The sequence below is a fragment of the Oppia nitens genome, unplaced genomic scaffold (genome assembly GCF_028296485.1).
Source record: "Oppia nitens isolate AA-2021 unplaced genomic scaffold, nextdenovo-longstitch-racon4-pilon3 scaffold30_pilon_pilon_pilon, whole genome shotgun sequence".
In the NCBI taxonomy this organism is placed as follows: Eukaryota; Metazoa; Arthropoda; class Arachnida; order Sarcoptiformes; family Oppiidae; genus Oppia; species Oppia nitens.
In genome coordinates, this window is record NW_026533211.1 from 455001 (window position 1) to 480000 (window position 25000).

The window sequence follows — 25000 nt, forward strand, 5'->3', positions numbered from 1 at the left end:
AGGTTAGGTTAGATAGTTGATAGACCCAAAGGGATAGGGCATTAGGGATAGGGGTATCTGTCCTTATGTTTGTTAAAAAACATAATAATAATAATAATAATATGACAACTGGTTTATGTTTGTGTGATATTTTAGTTGACATTAATATGTTATAAATATATATATTATTGTTGTTAAATAAAAATTATCTAAACATTTATTGTCTACTAATTTTTGTTTTGTTTGATAATAAAGTTTAACTATACAATAATAAACTAAATAATTATATATTTTATTTAAAAATATATGTATTTTTTACAACAACAAAAAATTAAACAAAATATTGATATTTATTAAATAATTTTAATTTTAATTAAATTATTAAAAAAAAATTGCGTGATTTATGTAACTTATAGTCTGGAAAATAATTATCAATTATTTTTTTTGTGTGTGAATATCAGTCAAACTTATATATATATATAAATTGATGATTGATTAATAATATATATATATATGGATATTATTATTTTTTTAAAAAATCATTATCAATTTGAATTAACTATAAAATATTATTGAACAAAAAAAATGTTTCATTTTAAAATTAAATATAAAAATTGATTTTTTAATTGCTAGATAATATCTAGATAATTTAATTTATTGATCAAGTTTGATGTTTAATAAAAAAAAATTATAAAAAAATTATAAAATTATATAACATTGATTTACAAACAAACATTTTTTTTTTGTATACAGTAGATGAAAATGTAGGTAATCTTATATAATAATAATAATATATTATATTATGTATTATACTGTATATATAAAATCATTGCACCAGTAGGTGCAACCAACCAACCAACAAAAAAACAAAATTAAAAAAAAAAATGTAAACCGTATAAAATAGGATTAAATTTTTTAATATTATATATATATATACTGTATATATTTTACTGGTTAGTTAGACAGTAGATATTGTAGAGTATAATCAATATGGATAAGTAGATATTATGTGATATTAGTTAATAATAATAATAATATGAGTTCCCCTGTTATATAGGATGTATAGATGTATATATATATATATATAATGAAATACTAATACATTTTCCCAGTCATTCAAAAGTCAAATATCTATACAATATTAGTAGTAGTAGTAGTTTCCCATCAAATTGATAATACCTTATAATAATAATAATAATAATAATAATAATAATAATAATAATAATAATAATAATAATAATAATACAGTAATGAAAAAAAACTCTGAAATAATTTTTATCTTTAAATATGATGTTCATTAAGACAGTTGAGTATATAAAACACATATTATATTATATATATATATATACCTGTATATAATTCAATGGATTCAAAATAATAATAATAATTTAATGAACCAAAACAAAAGGCCTTTAAAATAATTTTTATTATATATTCAATGAGTGAATGAATGAATGAAAGAGAGGGAGAGAGAGAGAGAGAGAGAGAGAGAGAGAGAGAGAGAGAGAACTGGTATTTAAAGTGACTTTTTTTATGAAAAAATCAATTCAATGTATGTATGCTTGATATACATGTTGTTGTTGTACTGTATATACTGTATATAAAGATAATACTACTGTATATAATATACAGTATATACTGTATATATATGATAAGCAATTTTGTTATACTTGTTATAGCGATTTGAGAAATATATCTATAAAAGAAAAAAATTATTCAAATTTTTTTTTCGCACATTTGGACAAATATTTTAAATATGCATTTTGTGTGTTAGTGTTATGTGTTTTAAGGTATTAATATATATATAAAAAATTATTTATTTTTTTTGGTTAAACTATAATTAGGACATCAGTTAGAAGTTTTTTAGTTAAAAAAATTAACTAATTTTTATTTTCAAATACATTTATTGTTTTTTTTAATAAAAATTTTATTTGTTAATTAGTATTTCTATCATTTGTCGATTTATTTAATTTTTTGTTGAAAAATAAATAATAAAATACTAATATTAATACTATTACTAATAATAATAATCATATTTATATTTATAATTATAATAATTTTATATTAATTATTTTTATTGACTAATCGTTTTATATATATTTATTGATATTTATATTTTATTTTATTTTATTATTTTCAAACTTGAAATTATAAATTCAATCCTATTTGCTTTTTAATAAATAATTGGCTACATATATATAATATTATATATACAGTATATAGTAAATACATATATATATTAAAAATTGTTGGCCATAAATGTGGGCCCAAAAATTTTAGGTGGGCTTTTATAATGACATTTTTGGGCAAATTTATTTTTGTTATATATATATAAGTATTCTACAATTGAAACTGTCCGAAATTAAAACAAATTTTAAAGTTAATTTATTCGAAAACTACAAATGATAAAAAATCATAAAATTTACATCTGTTTCATTGATTATCGCCTAATATTTAGGTAAATAAACAATGTCATTTTAAAAAATTTTTCATATGTATTTTTTGCAAAAAAGTAAAAATGACATTTTTTACATCATGTTATAGTTTTAATTGTAATTTGTTTAAACAAATATTTAAAAATACAATTTAAAATTAATCTTAAAGTACACTAACAGGACTATATTTACAACTAACAATAACTTTATATTCAGACTCTTTTATTGTGTTTTAAATTCTTTAAATCACATACTTTTAAATAAAATAAGCATCATAGATTAATTCAATTGTTTTTTTATTAAAATTTAAATATTAAATATAAACTATTTATTATATATTAGTATATATGTCATTTGATATAATAATTATAAAATTGATAGATATTTTCAATCAAATAATAAAATATGTTGAAATTATCACACATAACGAAAATTTTTTAGTTTTAAGATAAAATTATCTACTTAAATATAAATTTGTTTTTTATAATTCTGCTTATCATTAGTAGATACTTATATACATACTATTCATGAAAGAAAATTAAATATATCTCACTTAAAGAAAAAGTTAGACATAATTTTATAAGATATAGTACATGATTCAGCAAATTACAAAAAGTCATTATATTTATTTTTATATATTTGTCATTAAGAAGAAACAAGCTAGCTCTAACAGTGTGGCATTTAAAGTCAAGTATATTGTTAGACGGATAACATGATAACTTTAGATTTTTAACAATTATATGTAACAATATAATGCTAAACAATTTAGCTTTAGTTCTGACAATTATTTTATTATAAAATTTTAAATATTAATATTAAAATTTTGAAAACTTTTCTGAACAATCATCTAGGCTAATATTATTTAATGAAATATTATCACATTGGAATTTATTATTATAACATTTAAATAATCACTATAATTAAAAAATTTGTTTAGTCAAATTTGAATGTCTTTTACTAAAATGATAATAATTGGTAAAATATAGAAAAACTAAATTCAAATAATTGTAAAATGTAAATATAAATAATCGACCTTTTTTATTTAAAAAGAATCACATTTTTATCTTTATTAGTTGCATCATAATAATAACGTAAAAATTGATGTACTAAAACGGTCATTACTTGTTATATAATGCTTATATATATATATCAATATATAAATATATATTTATTTAATTGACACTATTAGCTTTTAAAAAATTATATGTTTTAGTTTAATTGCTTAATTATAACCATTATTTATAATACAGTATATACTGTACTATACAATCTATGAGACCTACAAAATAAAAAAAAAACATATATATATATAGTATATATAACTATATAAAACCTAAATTTTAATGACATATAACCATCAAAATGAAAATATATTTTACAATTAGATAAATATATATATAGTATATATATATATATATATAAATGTCATTTGATTTTTTTGTTTTGTTTTTTGGTCATATAAATGATACCTCAAAGGGACACCAAAAATTTTTAACGATTTTAATACATACACATAACAACACACACACACACACACACACATACAATAATACTAATACTAATAATAATAATAATAATAAACTATTTTTTTCTCAAACTTAAAAAAATATTAGACTTTACTTTATAATTAATACATGAATTTTAATGGAAAACAATAATAATAGCAAAACAACTATATATTATATTAATTAAAATAAAATATATAATAATTTTGTTTTAATTTACTAATATATATATATATATATATATATACATATATACTGTATATAGAAGATATAATTATTATAAATATAATAATTTGTTTGTTTCCGTTTACTTATAAATATATACAATATTTATATAAATACAATGGTTTTTTATTTTTTGTTTTATATATATACAAATAATTTTTTTTGATAATTTATAAAAACACAAAAAAATAATGACACAAACATACAATTAATAATATTTTTGTAATTTTGTAATACTTGTAATACACTGTAATATAAAATAATAATTGTGTTGTGTTTTTGTGATAATTACTAAATATTTTTAAATTATATTATTTTTTTGACAGTAATTTTTTTTGTTGTAAAAAATGTTTTAATATTATAATTAACACGATTTTAATAAATTAATTACTAATAATATACTGTAGTTTTTTGTTTGTTTGTTTGTTTGGTTAGTATATAATTTTGGTGTCTGTTTTTTTTGACAAACTGTTGGTTAAATAATAATAATAATAATATTGTTAGGGTTATCTGGGGTCAGTGGGGTTGGTTGGTTGGTTAGGGGGGTCTAATTAAATTTTGTCACATATTTGTAATATATTACATATATATATAAATACTAGTTTTTTTTATTTGTATATATACTCTACTATATGTATAATATATTATTATCATAATTATAATGATTTGATAATCAAAAAAAAAATAAAATAAAATAAAACTTGATGTCAATGTTATGTTTTGGACACAAAATTTACATGACATCCAAATACATTAGCTCTTTAAATAATATGCAACATGTTTTAGACATATATATATATATATATATATATATATATATATATATATATATATATATATATATATATATAAATAAAAACTGGTATATTTAACACACTGTTCCATACCTGTCCACCGGAGAGCACAGGGATGTCTACTAAATACATAAATAAAAAAAACACAAATTCACAAAACATTTATGAAAAATATTTTTATTTTTTTTGATAAATTTTTTAAATTAAATTATATTTTAAACTTTGTTTGCATTAATTTCAAATATAAATTAAATTTTGTGTTAATATTTTTTGGGGTAAAATTTATACATAATTTTAATTTTTTTTTAAAAATTTCAATCATTAAATTATATATATATGTATACTGATAACACAAGGAGGGTGCAACCAAAAAAAACTACCTGTCCATTAATAGACAGTACATTCTAGACACCCCCCCCCCAAAAAATATGTTTGTTTATTAGATATGGTTTATAATGTATATTTGGTTTTTTAAAAATATAATCATTTATTGATTTATTTATTTATTTGCTATAATAACTTATTGTATCGTACAGTATGTATGGTATGGTATGGTATATAACGGTGCCTTTGGGTTTGGTAAGGGAGGGGAGGGGGTGACTGTATAAACATATATATATATATATATACTGTATATATAATGTGATGCATATTGAATCAGTAGTGAACTGGTTTGCTGACCCATTTGATTGTATATATAATATAATCTACCGGTGCTGTTATATAACAACAACAAAAAAAAGCTGGTCTCTCATACATATAGTATATCTATGATGCAAAAAAAAAATACCAGTGCTCTCAGCTCCTGTAGCTGCCGAACCAGCAACCTAACGGAGCAACTTTAGTTAGTTTTTTATAGATAGATTTTTTATATATATAAATATATATTACTAGTTAATCATATATCTATCTGTATATACTGTATAGTATATGTTCACATACCTGAGCGCGCCTAGTGATCAACATATGAATACTGTATGTATGTATGTATGTATGTATGCATACAACTAGTAAGTGGTTTAGTTATGTTTAGTTATGTCCCAGTCCTCGATGGTTGCTGATGGAGGAAAAAAACATACATACATGAGCTCTGTATATAACTGTGCTATTCAAATGTAAAGATATTTATATATAGTACCGGTGCTCAGTGTGTCAATTGATATTTTTTTTAAAATCATAAACTATTGATAATAATTACTGTATTTAAAAAAAAATATTTTGCAAATTGTATACAATTTTTGTGTTGTTGTTAATTATATGCAACTAATAATTAATTAATAATTTGTTTAATAATTTAAGATAATATTTAAATTAATTTTTTTTGTGTAGTTGTATTGTAATAATAATTATTTTTTTAAAAGTTATATATTTTATATTGTTGTTAATGAAAACATTTGAATATTTTGTGCTCAAAAAAAACGCAAATTATGTTTAATTTATTTTAATTTTTTTTGTATAATTTTGATTATTTGTTTGTTTCAATTATCGGAAAAAAATTTTTTTTTTCAAAAAAAGTTTATCACAAAAAAAATAATTTCTAAACAATAAATAGTTTTCTTTTGATTGATTCAATATATATATGAAAGTAATAATAATAATAATAATAATAATATTGATTCATAAAAAAAATTTTGGTCAAACAGTTTATAACAGATAAAAGTTATTTTTTTATTATTAAATTTCTAATATTTATTAAAAAAAAAAATTCAATTCAATTGTGTGACACAAAACAGTTTTTTATTTTATTTAAATAATAATAATATTATTGTAAATTATAATTATTATTATTATTGCAAAATCACTGTATGTGTTATTAAACTTTTAAAAAAAAAATTAAATATTTAATAACTATAATCACAATCGATATTTAAAATTTATGAAAATTTTTTTTTCAATACTATTGTAATATACAGTCACACAACAAAAAACCGCGTATTTGTGTTAAATCGGATTATTTATTAAAAAAAAATAATAATTTTTTTTTAAATACACTAAACGTCTAATACTGTTTAATATTTCTCACTTATAAATCATTACAATAATAAATATATATATATAAAAAAGTTTATAAAAAACATTTATCTTTTTTTTTAAAAAAATAATAATAAGATTTATAAAGTGAAACGCGTGTATTGTTTAGTGTTTTTTTTTAATATAAATATTTTATTATCACTTTATTTGATTTGCGGTACTGTTTTAAGTCTACCCCCAATCGCCCACTAGTTATAACTAACTACCTGTGCTGTGTATATATGTATGTATGTCTATGTCTGTGACACCATATACCGTACACCCCATATGTTAGTAGTGTCTATGTATGGGTAGACCTAACCAAACAATTTTTGATTATATACACCAACTGAGAGATCAATAAAAAAAATAAATTATTATTATTTTATATTTTATTTGATTGTATTATTATTTCACAATCGATGAAAATAATCTATCAATTTATCTATCTATCAGTTAAACAGTAATAATAATAATGAAATTATATTATTATATAATATTATTTTATATAATCGTAAGTCAATAAACTTGTTATAATAATAATAACAAAACATAAGTGAAAAAAATAAAATTATTTTTTTTATTGAATTGTTTTGTTGGACACAAAAACAACTGTTTAAATACTAAATAATTTTTTTGTTACTTTTTTTATGTTTGTTTGTTTATAAAAATATTTTCAAACATATTTTATCATTACTTTTACAATAATTGTAATAACAATTGAAATATTTGTGTTGGGATTCAAACTATTTAATAATAATATATTTTTAAAAAAAACTGACAATTTTTTTTGTTGCTTAAAATTCATTGACAACTATTGTTTGATTGTTATTATTATTATTATTATTAATCCCACAATAATTTTTTTTGGACAAAAATTATAATTATTTTTTGGGGACTAATTTGTTGTGTGTGTAATAAATAACTATAAATTTGGATTTTTTTAAAAAATATTACATTTAACTGTAAGTAAAAAACTATTTTTTTTATATACATTATAATAATAAAAATTATATTTATAATAAAAAATATATATATATATATGAATACAATTTATTCATTTAAAATAATAGTTTTTTATTTGTATACACCTTATGTCATAAATAATTTCAAAAAATAAAAAAATAAAATAAATTATTTACTTATAATAATCACAATCAATGTTAACACCTATAGCCTACTAAACTAGTAAATAATTTTTTATTTTTAAAAAAAAGTTATTTATTTACTTTTCTATATATAGTTTTATACAGTATTTACTGAAAATATAATAAAAACTATGTTAAAAAATATTACACAAAATATAAATATATTTTCTATTAAAATAAATAGTAATAAACAATGTTTTCTTAACATTGCCTTAAAAAATATATGTTTAAATAATATATATAATTTGTATATAATTTTTTTTCTACTAAATTGTTATTATTATTGTTAGAGAGAGAGAGAGAGAGAGAGAGAGAGAGAGAGAGAGAGAGAGAGAGAGAGAGTATAACATAATAATAGTTTTTAATAGCATTTATTTGATGTCTTTTATATAAAAAAATGTCTATTAATTTTCATTATTGTTAAACGAAAAAATAATGTTTTATTTTATTAAAATCCTGTTTTAAAAAAAAAATAATTTATTACACAAAAAATAACTGTTTAAACAAACATAACAAAACATAAAAATTTTTATCTATTTATTTATATACTATATATATATATATATATATATATATATATATATATATATTTATTATTGATTATCAATAAATGTTTGACTAATAATTATAGTTAAATAAAAATTGTTATAATAATAATAATAATACTCAATATGTTTGATGTGTTATATTAATGTATTTATAGTTATTGTTATTATATTTTTCTAAAAAAATGTTTATATTTAAATACAATGCAAATAAATAGTTTTTATTTATAAATATTACATAAAAATTACAATATTTTTTTTATTACTTTTATGATATAAAAATTTTATTTTTAGATAATAGTCGGATATATTATGTTTTCAAGCTATTAATAAAAGTTATTATTTTTTTGTGTGTATGTTATATAATGTTTAAACAGTTTTAGTTATATATATATATATACTGTATTTATATAATAGGAAATATTTATATTATAGCTTATATATATATACAGTATTATCTAATTATATCAATTGTTTTATAGTGTGTAAACATGATTATAACATATGTTTTAATAAATATAATAATATATATAACATTTTATTTATTTATTTTTTCTGGTAATTTATTGCTAATAGTTTTTAATATATATATTTTTTGTTTATTAATATATAATTTATTAGCAAAAGGAAATTGATTTTATAAATACAAAAAAAAATTATTGTTATTATTAGCATATCTTTTTAAAAAAAAAAATATTTATTATAATTACTTATATTATTAATTGATACCAATAAACAAAAAGCAAAACAAAATAAATTATATTATATTTAACTATTAAATCATTGACTACTAAAAAATATATGGTCACCACATCATCAGCAAAATTATTAATATATTTTTTTTAGTGAGTGAGTGAGTGAGTGAGTGAGTGAGCTATTATTATAATTAAAAATATATATTAATATGTTGTCGATATCTCTCCCTTATTACTCTCTCATTGTATGTAAAAAAATTAACAAAAAAAAATAATATTAAATTTTTATGATAGGTTTGGTACCCATCTCTACCATAATAATAATTATATTGTTTTTATCCACAAAAAAAACTAAATATTGATTTGCATAATATATAGATATATATTTTTAACTAACTATCCCTATTGACTACTAATTACTATTAATTTTTTAATAATTGATTGAAATTGATGATGATAAACAAAATAAAACAACAACAAAAATCATTAATATATTTTTCAAAAAATTTGATATTTTAACAAAAATATTGATAATTATTTAATTTATTAATTTTTAACATTTTAAAAATTTGTTTATTAGATATTATTTTGCGATAATAACAATTAGTTTATATTAATAATGTTGTTATTATTATAATATATAATATTTATGAAATATATTTGTATATATGTCAAGTATTTATAATAATAATAATAATTATAAAAATAATAAATAGTATTTTATATTAGATATTTGATTTTATAGTTTGTATAAAAAAATACAATTTAAATAATATTTAATAAAAATACTATTTAAATAACAAAATAATATTATATATTATTTATCGATATTATTTAGAGTCAAAAAATATATTAATGAGAATAAATAAAATTAAATATTTTATTTAAAATAAAATGATTTAATAGTAAAATATTATAATATTTTATAATATACAATATATTCAGTATATATATATATAAATAAACTAAAATATAAATAATTTAAATATCTATAACAAAAATTTAAATATAACTTATATTTTATTCATACTCTTAATAATAATAATATTATTATAAATTTTAGTTTTTAAAAAATATATAATTGATTTTATTTAGTGAAAAATTCAAACAGAAATACATAAATAATTTTTGAACATAACTTATATATATATATATTTGATATTAATTTTAAATATTTATTTATAATAAAACTATTTATAATTTATTTATTTTTTTGAAATAATCAAAATTAAATAAATTATAATAATAATAATCATAAAAATTTAATCCGTTTTTAGCATAGTTTATATATCTATATATATATATAAATAATTTTGTTAACAAAAAATCTAATGTGAAAATAAACTAATTTTTTTTGTACGAAAAAAAATTTAAATATGATTTTTCAAACATAAATTATTTTAAGAAAATTTATATGAAATAAATTTTTATATAAGATTTTTTTTGTTGTTATTATTCATATATTATAAATAATTTGTGTTTTTTTTAGAAAATAAAAGATTTTATATTCAAATTTATTATAATTTTTTTTGTTGGTTATATTTAAGGCGTCCACTTGTCTGCTGTATATCAGACACGGGATATGACATTAATATAATATAAATTATTTTTAAGAAAAAAATATAAATAAATTAATGATTTTTAAACGATAAATATATATATATTATTAAAAGTTTATTAATAGTAAAAAAAATATTATTATTTTTCCGAGGATTAAATAGGAGTCACACACTAACCATAATTATTAAGTAAATTAGTTGTACAAAAAAATTATGAAATTTTAACAAATAATTAATTTTTTAGTTTACAATTTATTTATTAATATTTTAATTTTTATTTATTCATATTAAAACAGTTTTTTATATTATAATTTTTTTTAATCTACAATTGACACAATTATTTTCAAACGATATATTTATATATAGATTTATATAACACACAAAAAATATTTTTTTTAAAAAAACATAGTATTAGTATTTACTTAATTTTAATTAATTATATACATATATATACTATATATATAGTATTATATGCCATATATATATCACAAATACTGTATATATTATGCAGAGATTAAATTCAATGCCTAAAAGGGTTTTTACAAATTGTAATTGAAATAAAATTATTATAATTTTTGTTGTTTTATTTATTATAAGGAGATATATTGATGTATTAGTTTCATAACATATATACTGTATATATATAGATATATAACTTTCAAATTAATTTGAAATAATTAATTTTAAACTTCAAAAGAAAAATAGTTTTATAAAAATATATTTATAGCGATATAAACTATTTTTATTATATAATGTTTTTATAAGTATAACACTAATATGATAATGAATTTATATACACATGTATATTAAGATAATGATAATAATAATAATAATGATAATGATATTAATAATGTTATATATATAACAAAATTAAATAATATGATAATATATTTCCAACTAAAACAAAAAAAAAACATTATTTCTCTCTCTCTCTCTCTCTCTCTCTCTCTCTAAACGGGATATAAATTATTGCAAAAATTACTGGTAATTGAATTTTACTGTTTTTTTTCAGCGTAATTGAAATTATTTATATAATACAAGTTATTAGAAAATAAAGTAAAACAAAACAAAAATCTAAAAATAAAAATAATACTATAAAATACTTACTAACAAAAAAAAACTTTCAAATTGTAAATCATTAATCTAGAAATATATATATATATAAATAATATATTTATTTTTAAATTGTTACTTATTTAATATAGTTATTGTATAGTACTGTATATAAATGTATATTAAAAACTATATTAATGTACTGTACATTCATATAAAACATATATATAATTATTAGTTTTTCATTTTGCATTTTATAAATATATGTACCGCTAGTAAGCAATTATATAATTTTCAACAGAGAGAGAGAGAGAGAGATTTTTTGGTAATCATAAGTAATGATTTGTCCCACAAAAACAAAACTAAAATTACAAAACAATTATATGTATTAAACAATTTTCTTATACACAATAATTATATGCTCTCTCTCTTTCTTTCTCTCTCTCTCTCTCTCTCTCTCTCTCTATTAAAAAAATTATTATGATTTTTCAAATTAAAAACAATATATGTTTTGTGGCAGAATTAATAATAACTATATATATATATATATATATATATTATATAACTATATGTATACAGTATATAAAAATGTGTATAAAAATTATTTTCTATAATATTTATATATATATATAATAAAAACATACAAATTTTTTTTGAGCATCAGTTTAGGTCAGTGTTACAAATGTTGTATAATATAATGTAAATACTATATAAATATATATATAGTATTACTAATTATAGATCTATTTATGGGCTCATCTATACTACTACTACTACTCTCTGCATCCCAACCCTCCCTTTCCCTGAAAATTTTTGCATAATTAAAGCCCTCCTTATCTATATAAAAAAATGCAAACACACCCCCTCCCAGTGAAATTTACTGTAAAGTTTATAATATTATTATTATTATTATTTATAAAAAATAAACATAAATTAGTTATTATAATGTGATTGTGTGTGTGTGTGAAATATATTTATTTTACATGTATTTCAAAAAAATATAATATTAATTTATACTGACCTTTAAATTAGTTAAACTATTTAATTATATATAAATATATATATATATATAATATTATTAGTATTATTTAGCCAACAAAGAAAAATTGCATAAATTTTATGCTTGAAAATAAAATTTATATAAATTTAAATTTTATATTTAGAAACATACAAACAAAAAATTATTTGATTTTTATTATATATATATATTAATATATATATATATTTGTAGTTTTTTTATTACGATTTGTGTATTGATTTATTTAGGTAGTGATTGATTTAATTAGATGATTAAATTTAATATATATATATACTAAAAATTATTTGTAATTACTTAATTTATGTAATTTGAATTTAATATAAATAATTTATTAAAAAAATAATCAAAAAAAATAATTTTAAGGTGTAATTTTGATATTTATTTATTTTTTAAAAAATTAATAATTACATTAATAATAATACAAAGTTCATTGGTATATATATATATATATATATATACATAGTATATGTTATATAAGTACAATAACTATTTAAAAAAAACAAATAAATAAAATAAAATTGTTTTATTGAAATTATCTCATTAAGAAAAACACAAACAAAAAATAAATAAATAATAATTTAAACATATATTTTAATATGCAATTAAAAAATAATAACTTACTGTTTAAACACACATACAGTATATATAGATTATAATTTAAAATTTTTAACAAAATATAAAAACATATTTGATATTAATATACAGTACAGTATATACACATGTAGTTAATAATAATACTTATTATTATTATTATTATTCTTGTAATGAATTCAATTGTTTTTGTTTTATAATTTAATAGTAAATATACATAAATATATAGTATATTAAAACAAAAAATAAAAATAAACAAAATGTATATATATATAAAAAAAATAACAGCAGTTTTTAAAATAGCATATTGTTTTATTCATTATCATTATTAATATAACTATTTATATATTATATATATATATATATATATATATATATATACTGTATATATTGTATAATAATATTAATATTTATAAAAATATTTTTTTACATTAATAATAATAATAATTTTTTTAAAAAGGGGAAGAACTTTTTTTTATTTTGTATTATTTTATTTTATTTGTATTAATATAAAAATATATTAAAACAATATAAACTCGTTATTATTTATATTTTATTATTATTTTTTTTAAATACATTTAAAAATAATATTATTATTATATAATTTTTTTGATTACTAACACACAGACATACATATAATGGGTTTATTTATATATATTTATATAAATATAATATAGTATATAATTTATTTTATAATGTGATTATAATAATATAACAAAATAATAATTTTAAAATTAATTATATTATTTTTTGAAGTTATATTTGCATATATATATAAATATATAATTATTAATAGATTTTTATTTACCATAAAAACTGTTATTTTTTTGTTATTTATTATTATTATAAAATTGTGTTATAATTGTTTAATTGTTATTTAATTTTTTTATTTTGCATACCAATTATCTAGTAGTAGTAGTAGTACTAGTAGTTTATATTTTTTAATTTTAATGATATATTATTATTAAAATTTATTAAATTATTATTATAATAATACTCTCTAATTTAATAATGTGGGTAATGGTGTAAATTATATTGTTTGTATGTTAATTAACACATTTTTTGATGATAATAATAGATATAATACTAGATTTAATATTTTTTTTAAAAAAATAATAAATAAATAAATATATACACTATATATCAACAAAAACATATTTTATATGCTTTTTTATAAAAATGTTAATCATTTTATTTTCTCGAAAAAAAAATATTTAATAATAATTTATAAAGTTATATATATATATGGAGAGAAAATTACTTAATAAATGAGATCACATTTATTATTATTATTATAATCTGCTGTTAAAACTATTTTTATGTTAACTATATATATATATATTTATTTATTTGTATATATATTATAAAATATATTTTGTAACCCTTTTTTTATTTTATTAATATTTGCGGGGCATAAAATATAAGTGATAAAATTATTTATATATTATATATACTATATATATATATATATATCTCGTGAGTCACGTAAAGAGCACCAGTTTTTATCCAAAAAAAAAAATTAAAAACTATAAAAAAAAACTTTTTTAAATATGTATTTGTATTAATAACAAAATCAACAACAAAATTATTACTAATAACTTTGTATATATATATAGTATAATAAAATAATAATTTATAGGGATATCAACAATAAAAAAATTAGTTATACAATACATGTATGTATTGATATGTATAGTTTGATATTTATTATTATTATTATTAATTATATTTTTACCTGTATATTATTTGTGTTGAGCATATACTGTATATATATATATACTAGAAAAAAATTAGTTTAATATTACTATTATATACATATTATCTATATATATATATATTTTAGTGTAATAGCTGTCAGTTTATATTTGATATGCATTTTTTATTTTGTTGTTATTATTGCAATCATCTCATCAAATAAAAATTTTACAATTGATTTGATGCATAAAAATATTATTTTTATATATTTTTTTCCTATCATTTATTAGTTTTATAAAAAAGGTATAAATGAGTTATAAAACAACTAGTATTAGTAGTTGTTATGTATTTATATATCATATATAATGTTATTACAGTATAATTATTTGTTTATATATATATATATATATATATATATTTATTATATGTGTTATACAAAAAAAAATATATGGGACAGTAGTAAAACATTTTTGAAACCTTGAAAAATATACGTCAAATATATTTTCAAAAATAAATATATATATATAAAAAACTTTTATTATTATTATTGTTGTTGAATGTGATGATCATAATAGTAGACATTGATTTGTTTTTTGATACTATATTTTGAAACTTTTTTTTGTTGTTGATTTTTTTTCAATAAATTATTTCTATATATATATATATATATACAGTATATACTGTATATAATTAGTTTTTTGTTGTACACAAAATACACAATTTCAATGTCTGGGGTAACACTGTATTCAATATATATATATATAAATTTTATATATGTGTTATACATGTGTGAGAAAAATGTTAGATATTTTTATTTTATGGGTTACACTATATATCTATATATACAGTATATAATGCATTACAACAAAAAAATAACTCATTATTTAATAGCTTTAAACATACCGTATATATATATATACACACTTGTATAACAACATGTATACAACTTTTATATAAATATCTAAAAAATAAAACTTTATTTTTTAACAATCAATAGTCAATTGTATTATTATTATTATTATTATTATAATTATTATTAAACAGACAGACATATCTCTAGACGTGTAGTAATTTGACGTCTATTTCAATGTAAAATAAAGGTTACATTTTGTTATAAAAATAATAGTAACAGTAATAATAATAATGAAATAAATTTATGATGCATTTGTGATATAACAACAATAAATACAATATTAATATTGCATTGAAAATAAAATATTAACAAAAAAAAATAGTAATAATAATAATAAATAGTAACACTTTATGCATGACTTGAGCGCACAATTGATTCATTACAAAAAATATTGAGAAAATATAAATTATATTATTATTATTATTATTGTTGTATTTATTGTTTAATATTATGTGAACAAAATATATATATAGATATAAATCAAATTTATAATTTATTATAACAATTATTTAAATTTATTTATTTTATTTAATATAACAAAAATAATAATAAATCATATAATGAATATATAATAAATTAGTCTATAAATTTATTTATAGTATTTTATTATTATTATTATTAGTACTATTGATTTATTTTTAGTAGCTAATGTTTAAAAATTTTTTGTTGTTTAAAATAATATAACAATTATTATATACATGTATAATATTGTATATAATATTTTTTTTTAATATCATACACACACACACAGTGTGTTTTTATAATTATAATATTTTATTGTTTAATAACTTTTTTTTAAAAATTATAATTTTTTGTTGTTTAGTTATTAGTTTAATATAATGTATGTCTAATTGACACATTTGTAGTGTTAAATAAATGTATAGAAAAAGGCTGTATTGTATTATTATATTATTATTTTTATTAAAATAAAATTAAAACAATCAAAATGTGTTATAATTTGATAAATATATTATATAAATTTTTTTTTAATTACATTAGAAAAAACAAAATAATTTTCCCGTAATTTTTCAAACAAAATTTTTAGTCATACAATATATATATATATATTTATATATAATTTAAACAATATATTTAACAATTATTTTTTGAAAAATATAATTATTAATATAAATAAATATAATAATAATAAATTGTCGATTGTGTTGCATATAATTTTGTCTATTGTTTTATTATTATTATTATTATTATTATTATTATTATTATTATTATTATTATTATTTATATAATAATAATAATTGTTAATTTAAAAAACTATATACACTTATATTTCTATTGTTTAATTTGATTGATCATAGGTAATTTAACTATTATTATTATTATTATTATTATTATATTTATACCTAGAAAAATTTGTTTTTTTTAATTTTTTAACATTAATTTTTTATGTTTAATAATGTTTAATGTGTGAAATTTTTTTTGACTAATTAATAAAAATGTTTTTTTAATATATTGTTTACTGTAAATAGTTTTATGCTATTATCTAATTTACTAAACATTATGTAATAATAATTTGATTTAAATAACAAATTTAATTTAAACTAACACTTAATTAAGTTATTGTTTAGTTAACATAGTTATAAAACACATAATATAGTTATTAATTATTTTTAATTTTAATATTAATTATAGTTTTTATTATTATTATTATTTTAGTTTTAGTGACATATATATACTTTTAATAACTATTGAATTCAATGACACATACATTATATATATATAGTCTATAATAACGGAAACCTCTTTATATAATTTATAACGAGTTTCTCATATGATTTTATTTTTTTTATTTTTTGGGAAAACAATTTTTATTAATTGGAGTAAAAAATAATTTTTTAAAAATACTTATATATATATAATATCAAAGAAAAAAAACTTTATTTTTATGTTATTTTCTGAAACATATATATTTAGTCTCAAATATATCATCATTGGCTGTCCTTTTTAACTAACAGTTTGTCTATATCTTACTGATCCTAACTTTATTTTAATAGGATATATACTCAGTGTTTATGTATGTGTGTGTGTGTGTGTGTGTTTGTGTGTGTGTGTGTGTGTGTGTGTGTGTGTGTGTGTGTGTACTGTATGTATGTATATGTGTGTGTGTAATGTATGTATGTGTGTGTGTACTGTATCTACTGTATGTATGTGTGTGTAATGTATGTAAGTGTGTGTATGTGTGTGTGTGTGTGTATGTGTGTTTGTGTGTGTGTGTGTGTGTGTGTTTGTGTGTGTGTGTGTGTGTGTACTGTATGTATGTATATGTGTGTGTGTAATGTATGTATGTGTGTGTGTGTGTGTGTGTGTGTACTATATCTACTGTATGTATGTGTGTGTAATGTATGTAAGTGTGTGTATGTGTGTGTGTGTGTGTGTGTGTGTGTGTGTGTGTGTGTGTGTGTGTCTACTGTATGTATGTGTGTGTGTTATTTGAGTGCACAACAATTTTTTGACTCTAATTTGAATTTAATTTACATTTAATTACAATTAAAAACTAGTTTTGCTATCTTTACTGGTGGTCTCTCTCTCTCTCTCTCTCTCTCTCTCTCTCTCTCTCTCTCTCATTGAACAGTGATCTGTATTTTATTTTGTTGCAAAAATAACTAAAACAAATTGTTTGACTAACTTTTTAAGTTTTTTTTGGGTTTAAAAAATCATATATATATATATATAGTTTTTGATAATTTTCTGTATCATATATCAATTGCCAGTAAAAAAATACTATATAATAATAATACTAATAATTATTTAATTTTTATGGTCGCATATCGATAGAGATTGTATTTAATTTTTATTTTATTTTTTGTAAGTAATGTTATTTATAATTGAAATTCAAGCAAAAAATAACATTATTGATAAATATTAATAATAATTATAATTATTTATAAACCGGATAAAACATAAATATATATTATTTAAACGTATTTAAATCAAACAGTTTATCATATATTATATATATATATATTGTGTTTTTTATACAAAACTATTTTGCAGTTATTTTTGTTGTTGATATAAATTTTTAATCTAAATTTAACATAAAAATTAGACAAAAAATAAAATATCTAAATTAATAATAATAATAATATATTTATTAATTTAAAAAAATCTAATAAATCAAATTGAAATAAAAATTAAATGACTGATTATTATTATTATTATTATTTAAAAAACATTTGTTTTACTTAAATATAAATTGTATATATATTAAAAAAAAGTTGTCTATTATACAGTCTACTTGTATTTATTGTGTATGTGCTGAGCACATGTAGTTTTTTAAAATACATACCACTCCTCCTCCTTGAATACATTTTATATATATATATATATATCTTATTGTTAGAGAGTTATAGACTAGTATTTAAATCTGTGTCTAATCTATATATCATATCTATTTGCTTTATATATTATTATTACAGTATTATTATTATTATTATTTTTAAAAAACTATATATTTAAAATGCTAAACACTATTTTGTTTTGTTTGATAGCATAGACACACAAACAATAAGTAAAAAATAAAACAAATCATTTCAATCTTCAAATTTTATCTACAAATTAAGCAATTATTATAACTATTATTATTATTATATATATATTTTTTGAGATAATAGTCTCTCTCTCTCTCTCTCTCTCTCTCTCTCTCTCTCTCTCTCTCTCTCTCTCTCTCTCTCTCTCTCTATGTATGTATGTATATATATATATCTTTATCTATGTCTATGCCTATTATCATCTATGCCCCCACTTATATATAACCACCTCCTACTCCATCATAGTATAGATAGATAGATAGATATCTATAGATAGATAGCCCGGTGCTGATGATGACGATAACATCCTGTGCCCAGACTTTTGAACTTTTACTTTCAATAATAGATATAAATTTTTTTTGACTTTATTTATAGATTATGTATTTAAGAAAATTTATTTATTTATATATATATATTTAACTTAAATATTACTATAAAAAAAAATTTTTTTTCATAGACAATGTTAGTATTAGTATTATTATTGTTGTTATATTTGTTTGATTATAATAATAGTTGTATTGTGTGTATAGTATAGTATATATTGAATATTATTTGAATGCTTTATAAAAATCGGTATTTTTTTAGTGATGTTTATCTAAGCAAACTATATATATATATATATATAAATAAAATTTATATAAAATAAAATTATATTTTTATAAAATCAAAATTATAAAAGATTTTATATATTATTATATATACTGTTATTGTTATTATCCAATCAGATATTATTATTATTATTATTATTATTGTTATTATAGCGCACACATGTATTTAAAGTGTTAATCAACCGTCACCTTCAATATATATATATATATAAACTGTATATATATGATCAATAAGTTACATACAAATAATAATAATAATAACAATTGTGTTATACCATTGACAATGACCTCTCTGTCTATTTTTATTTTATTTTATTTTATTTTATTATTTATTTATTTATTTGACATACCTTTTATCTCCCAATATGTTATTTTTAAATATATATAAAATTTATATATTTAATATTTATATAATAAATTTATTTTATTCAAAAAAAATAAAATAATAATAATAAGACAATGAACTTCAATTGTTGTGTTCAATAGTAGTTTATATATATATATATATAAACTTTTTATTTTGTCAACTATTTATTGTATTATTTATTTATTTGTATTTATAATTTATGTATATTTTGTTTATTTAACCCAAAAAAAGTATAGATTAGATATAATTAATAAATTAGTTTTTTAATTTTTTTTCAATAAAAATAATTTAGTTTATATGATGAACTAATTTTTTATAATAGTAATTATTATAAATCTATATATATATATATATATATATATATATATATAAATTTATTTATTTATAATATTACTTTACAAATTTCTACCTATAGATAATATATGTCATATATATATATATTAACTAATAGATAGTATTTATATATAATATCTAATATTATTTTTTTTAATTATTGACACAAAATAAATATATATAACTTAATTAATTATTTTTTTTATAAATTTATTACTACTATTAGGTGCGATATTTTCAAAACAATTGTGGCAACAATACGATAGCTATTTATCAAAATATTCAACAATTTTAAAGTAAGTTATATATTAATATTATTTATATTTTATAATAAATTTTATTATTTATCATTTATTTTCAAACAATTTTTCATTTATTCATTCAATCAAAAAAAATAAAATAATTTTTTAACAACAAATTTCATTCATACATACATTGAAAATAACATTATTATTATTATTATTATTATTTAGAGTAATATAAAGTTTTTTTTTCGCAACAAATAACATAACATAATATACAATATATTTTTTTTATCGTATAATAAATGTGATATATATTTAAATAACTTTTTGAATACTTTATATTATATTATATATATATATATATATATATATATATGTTATAAATATGTTTGTGTATAATATCCACACAAAAAAAATATTATTTATGATTTATACGATTTATTATAAAAAATTGTTTTTATGAACTGATTATTTTTTTTGGATGCAAAAAATTATTATTTAATTTTTTTTCTTAAACACTGAGAGAAAATATAAAACATAATAATTCATATTTATATGAATACCTATATATATATATATATATATATATATATATATATATATGTAATAAATTATATGTCATATGAAAAGCCAATTACATATTTACTACAAATTTTTTTTAAATATATATATATATATAAAATATTTTTTTTTTAAAAAGTTCACTCAATAAGAGGTAATCACTTCAACACCGATATTATCCATCATTTTTTATTTGACCACAAAATCATATATTTTTTTTTGTATAAATACAGTATATATTTAATAATTACTGTATATATACTGTATATATATATATATAATGTAAATGTATTTTCAAAGTCACATTGATTTTATTTTATCATTAATAAGTAGTAGTACTTTAAACTTATATATATAAAGTACTGTATATTGTAATACATTCATCAAAAATATAGGGTTAACCCCACTATATATATACATACATATATATATATATATATATATATATATATATATATACAGTATATAACTAACTAAAGTGATACAAATATTTGAGGAGCTAATCACAAACCAACCAAAAAAAAAATTAATAATAATAATAATAATTAAATAACTTTTCTAATGATTGAATTGATTTTAATTAGTTTAAAAGTTTGCGGTAATTATTAAAATAAATAATTGGATTTTTTTGTTGCAATAATTTAATTGATTAATATGACAACAACAACAAAATTATTATTAAAAAAATAGTTTATATATATATATATATATATATATATATATATTTGTATATTAAATGATCGAAAACTAGGAAATACTTAATATTTACAGAAATAAAATAAATAAATTTTATGTATAAATGTTTTATTTTTGTTGTTATAATGACATTAGATTTATTTATTTATTAATTTTTTTAGTGAATATATTGAAATATTTTTTTATTATTAGTATTATTTGTCAATCAATTTATTTTCTATATATATATATATATAATTTTTAGTAATATATAGCAAATAATATTTATAAGGACTTAAGTGTATTTAACAAATATTTTTTAATTAATTAACTATTAATTTAATCGATATTAAATAAATTCAAGTAAATTATCGATATAATTAACAATTAATATTTTTTAAAAAACTATTATTTTTATTTTCATATTATTAGTTTGCATTTTAAATAGTTTTGATTTTGATTTATTAGTATAACAATAATAATAATAATGCAAATAAAAAAACAATTATTTGATTAAATGCCATTTATAAATAACATAATAATGATAATAATAATAATACATATATTTTCTATACATGTATGAAATAATTTATTTAATTATTGTAAAAGATTTTTATGTGAGTTATATATACTTTATGTATATAAATATATTTTTTGGATTTAATTCAAATTTATATAATTTTTATTTATCAAAAAAAAACTAACATTTAATACATGTATTATATTATTTCAAGTATTTATTATTATTATTATTATAAGTATTACATTTTGTTGAGACTCATGTAACTCATTATAATTGTTAATTTCATTTACAATTTGTGTTGAATACAAAAAATATGTTTTGTTTTTTTGGTTATATGTAAAAATACAACCAAAAAAATGACATATTTTTTATTTTATTTTATTTTTTTGGCTAACAATTTGCATAAAAAGATATTCAAATATATATATATATATATAATCTTTTATTAGTTGTAGAAAATATTTTTTAAAATTACAGTAAAAATTTTTGTTTGTATTGAATTGTTTGTTGTATTTTATTATTATTTTATTTTTTTTTAATTTAGTAGTCATATTACATACAAATTTTAATGTATTAGTATATCGTATGTAAATATTTAAAAAAAAAAATCAATGACTGATAATTGTCTACATATTTTCAATGTTCAAAATTGATTTATCACTTATTATTATTTGTATTATTATTATTACAGTAGTATTATTCAAAAAAAATTAAAATATCATGAATTATATACAATTATACTAATACAAAAAAAATAAAATGATTTTTTTATACATAAAAATTTTCAGATGTATTGATATGTCATATATAGTTGACATTTATGTATATTATAATATATATGTGACTGTAATTTATAAATTGTTTTTTTGTTGTTGTTTTGCATTTAAATACGATAATTGTATGATTAAACTGTTAGCTATATATAATTGATAGGCTTTCAAACAAAAAACGCATAAATAATTTAGTTTTAAACTTAAAAATTATTTTAAAGTTATTTTTTGTTTGTTATACAATTAGTTAATATAATTTAACAGATAATATAACAAAATGTGTTTTTTTTTGTTTTCTAGTTTTTACATATTATATATATATAATATGAAAAAAAATTTCAATGTCAGTCAAATTAATAGCTTATTATAAATATTATAAATACTATTAATATAATTATTAACAAATTTGTTTAATAATTTCAATTAAAATTGTTCAATAAAATTGTTAGAATATATATAGATATAAAAAATAAATAAAATAAAACTTTGAATATTTGTTTGTTTTTTTTTTGGTATTCAAATTGTATTTATATATATATTTTATTTATTATTTGACAATTAATTGCAGGCCATTAATAACAATTTTTATGTGACATTCACATTAAATACCAATAAAAAATAATAATAATAATAATAAAAATAAAATTATTTAAAAAAATAACAAATAAATTATTGATCACTCATTTGGTTTTGTGAATAATTTTAAATATATATATATATATATACAGTATATTTAGTTCATATAAAAAACAACAATAAAATGTGTATTCATTTAGTTTAATATAGAAAATAAAATATTTTTTTGTATATATATATATTTGTATTTAAAATCTAAAAAAATATTATTATTTTTTTGTATAAATAAATATAACGCAGAAAAAAATATTTTTATACAACAACAACAAAAATTGTTTATAAATAAATAATTTTAAGACAAAATAACTCATTTTTTTTATGAGTTTTACTTTACTTAACTGACTGACTGACTGACTATACAAGTGTTATACCTTAGAGAGAGAGAGAGAGAGAGAGAGAGAGAGAGAGAGAGAGAGAGAGAAAAGTAGGATTTTATTTTGTATTTTTAATTTTTTTCGTTGTTTTTTTTGGGTATTATTTTTTCATATATATATATATGTATAATATGTGTGTCTAAAGTAATAGTAGAGAGAAATTTAGGTTGACTTATA

The 25000-nt window shown here is 16.5% G+C and overlaps 1 protein-coding gene across 1 annotated transcript in view; it reads left to right on the forward strand.

Annotated features, from left to right (window-relative positions):
* LOC128956496 (uncharacterized) overlaps positions 1–25000 on the forward strand; it is a 221968-nt gene that overhangs the window by 33614 nt on the left and 163354 nt on the right. Inside the window, exon 4 of the mRNA XM_054302214.1 lies at positions 21266–21335. Coding sequence (XP_054158189.1) covers positions 21266–21335 — 70 coding nt within the window. The remainder of the gene's footprint in view (positions 1–21265; positions 21336–25000) is intronic.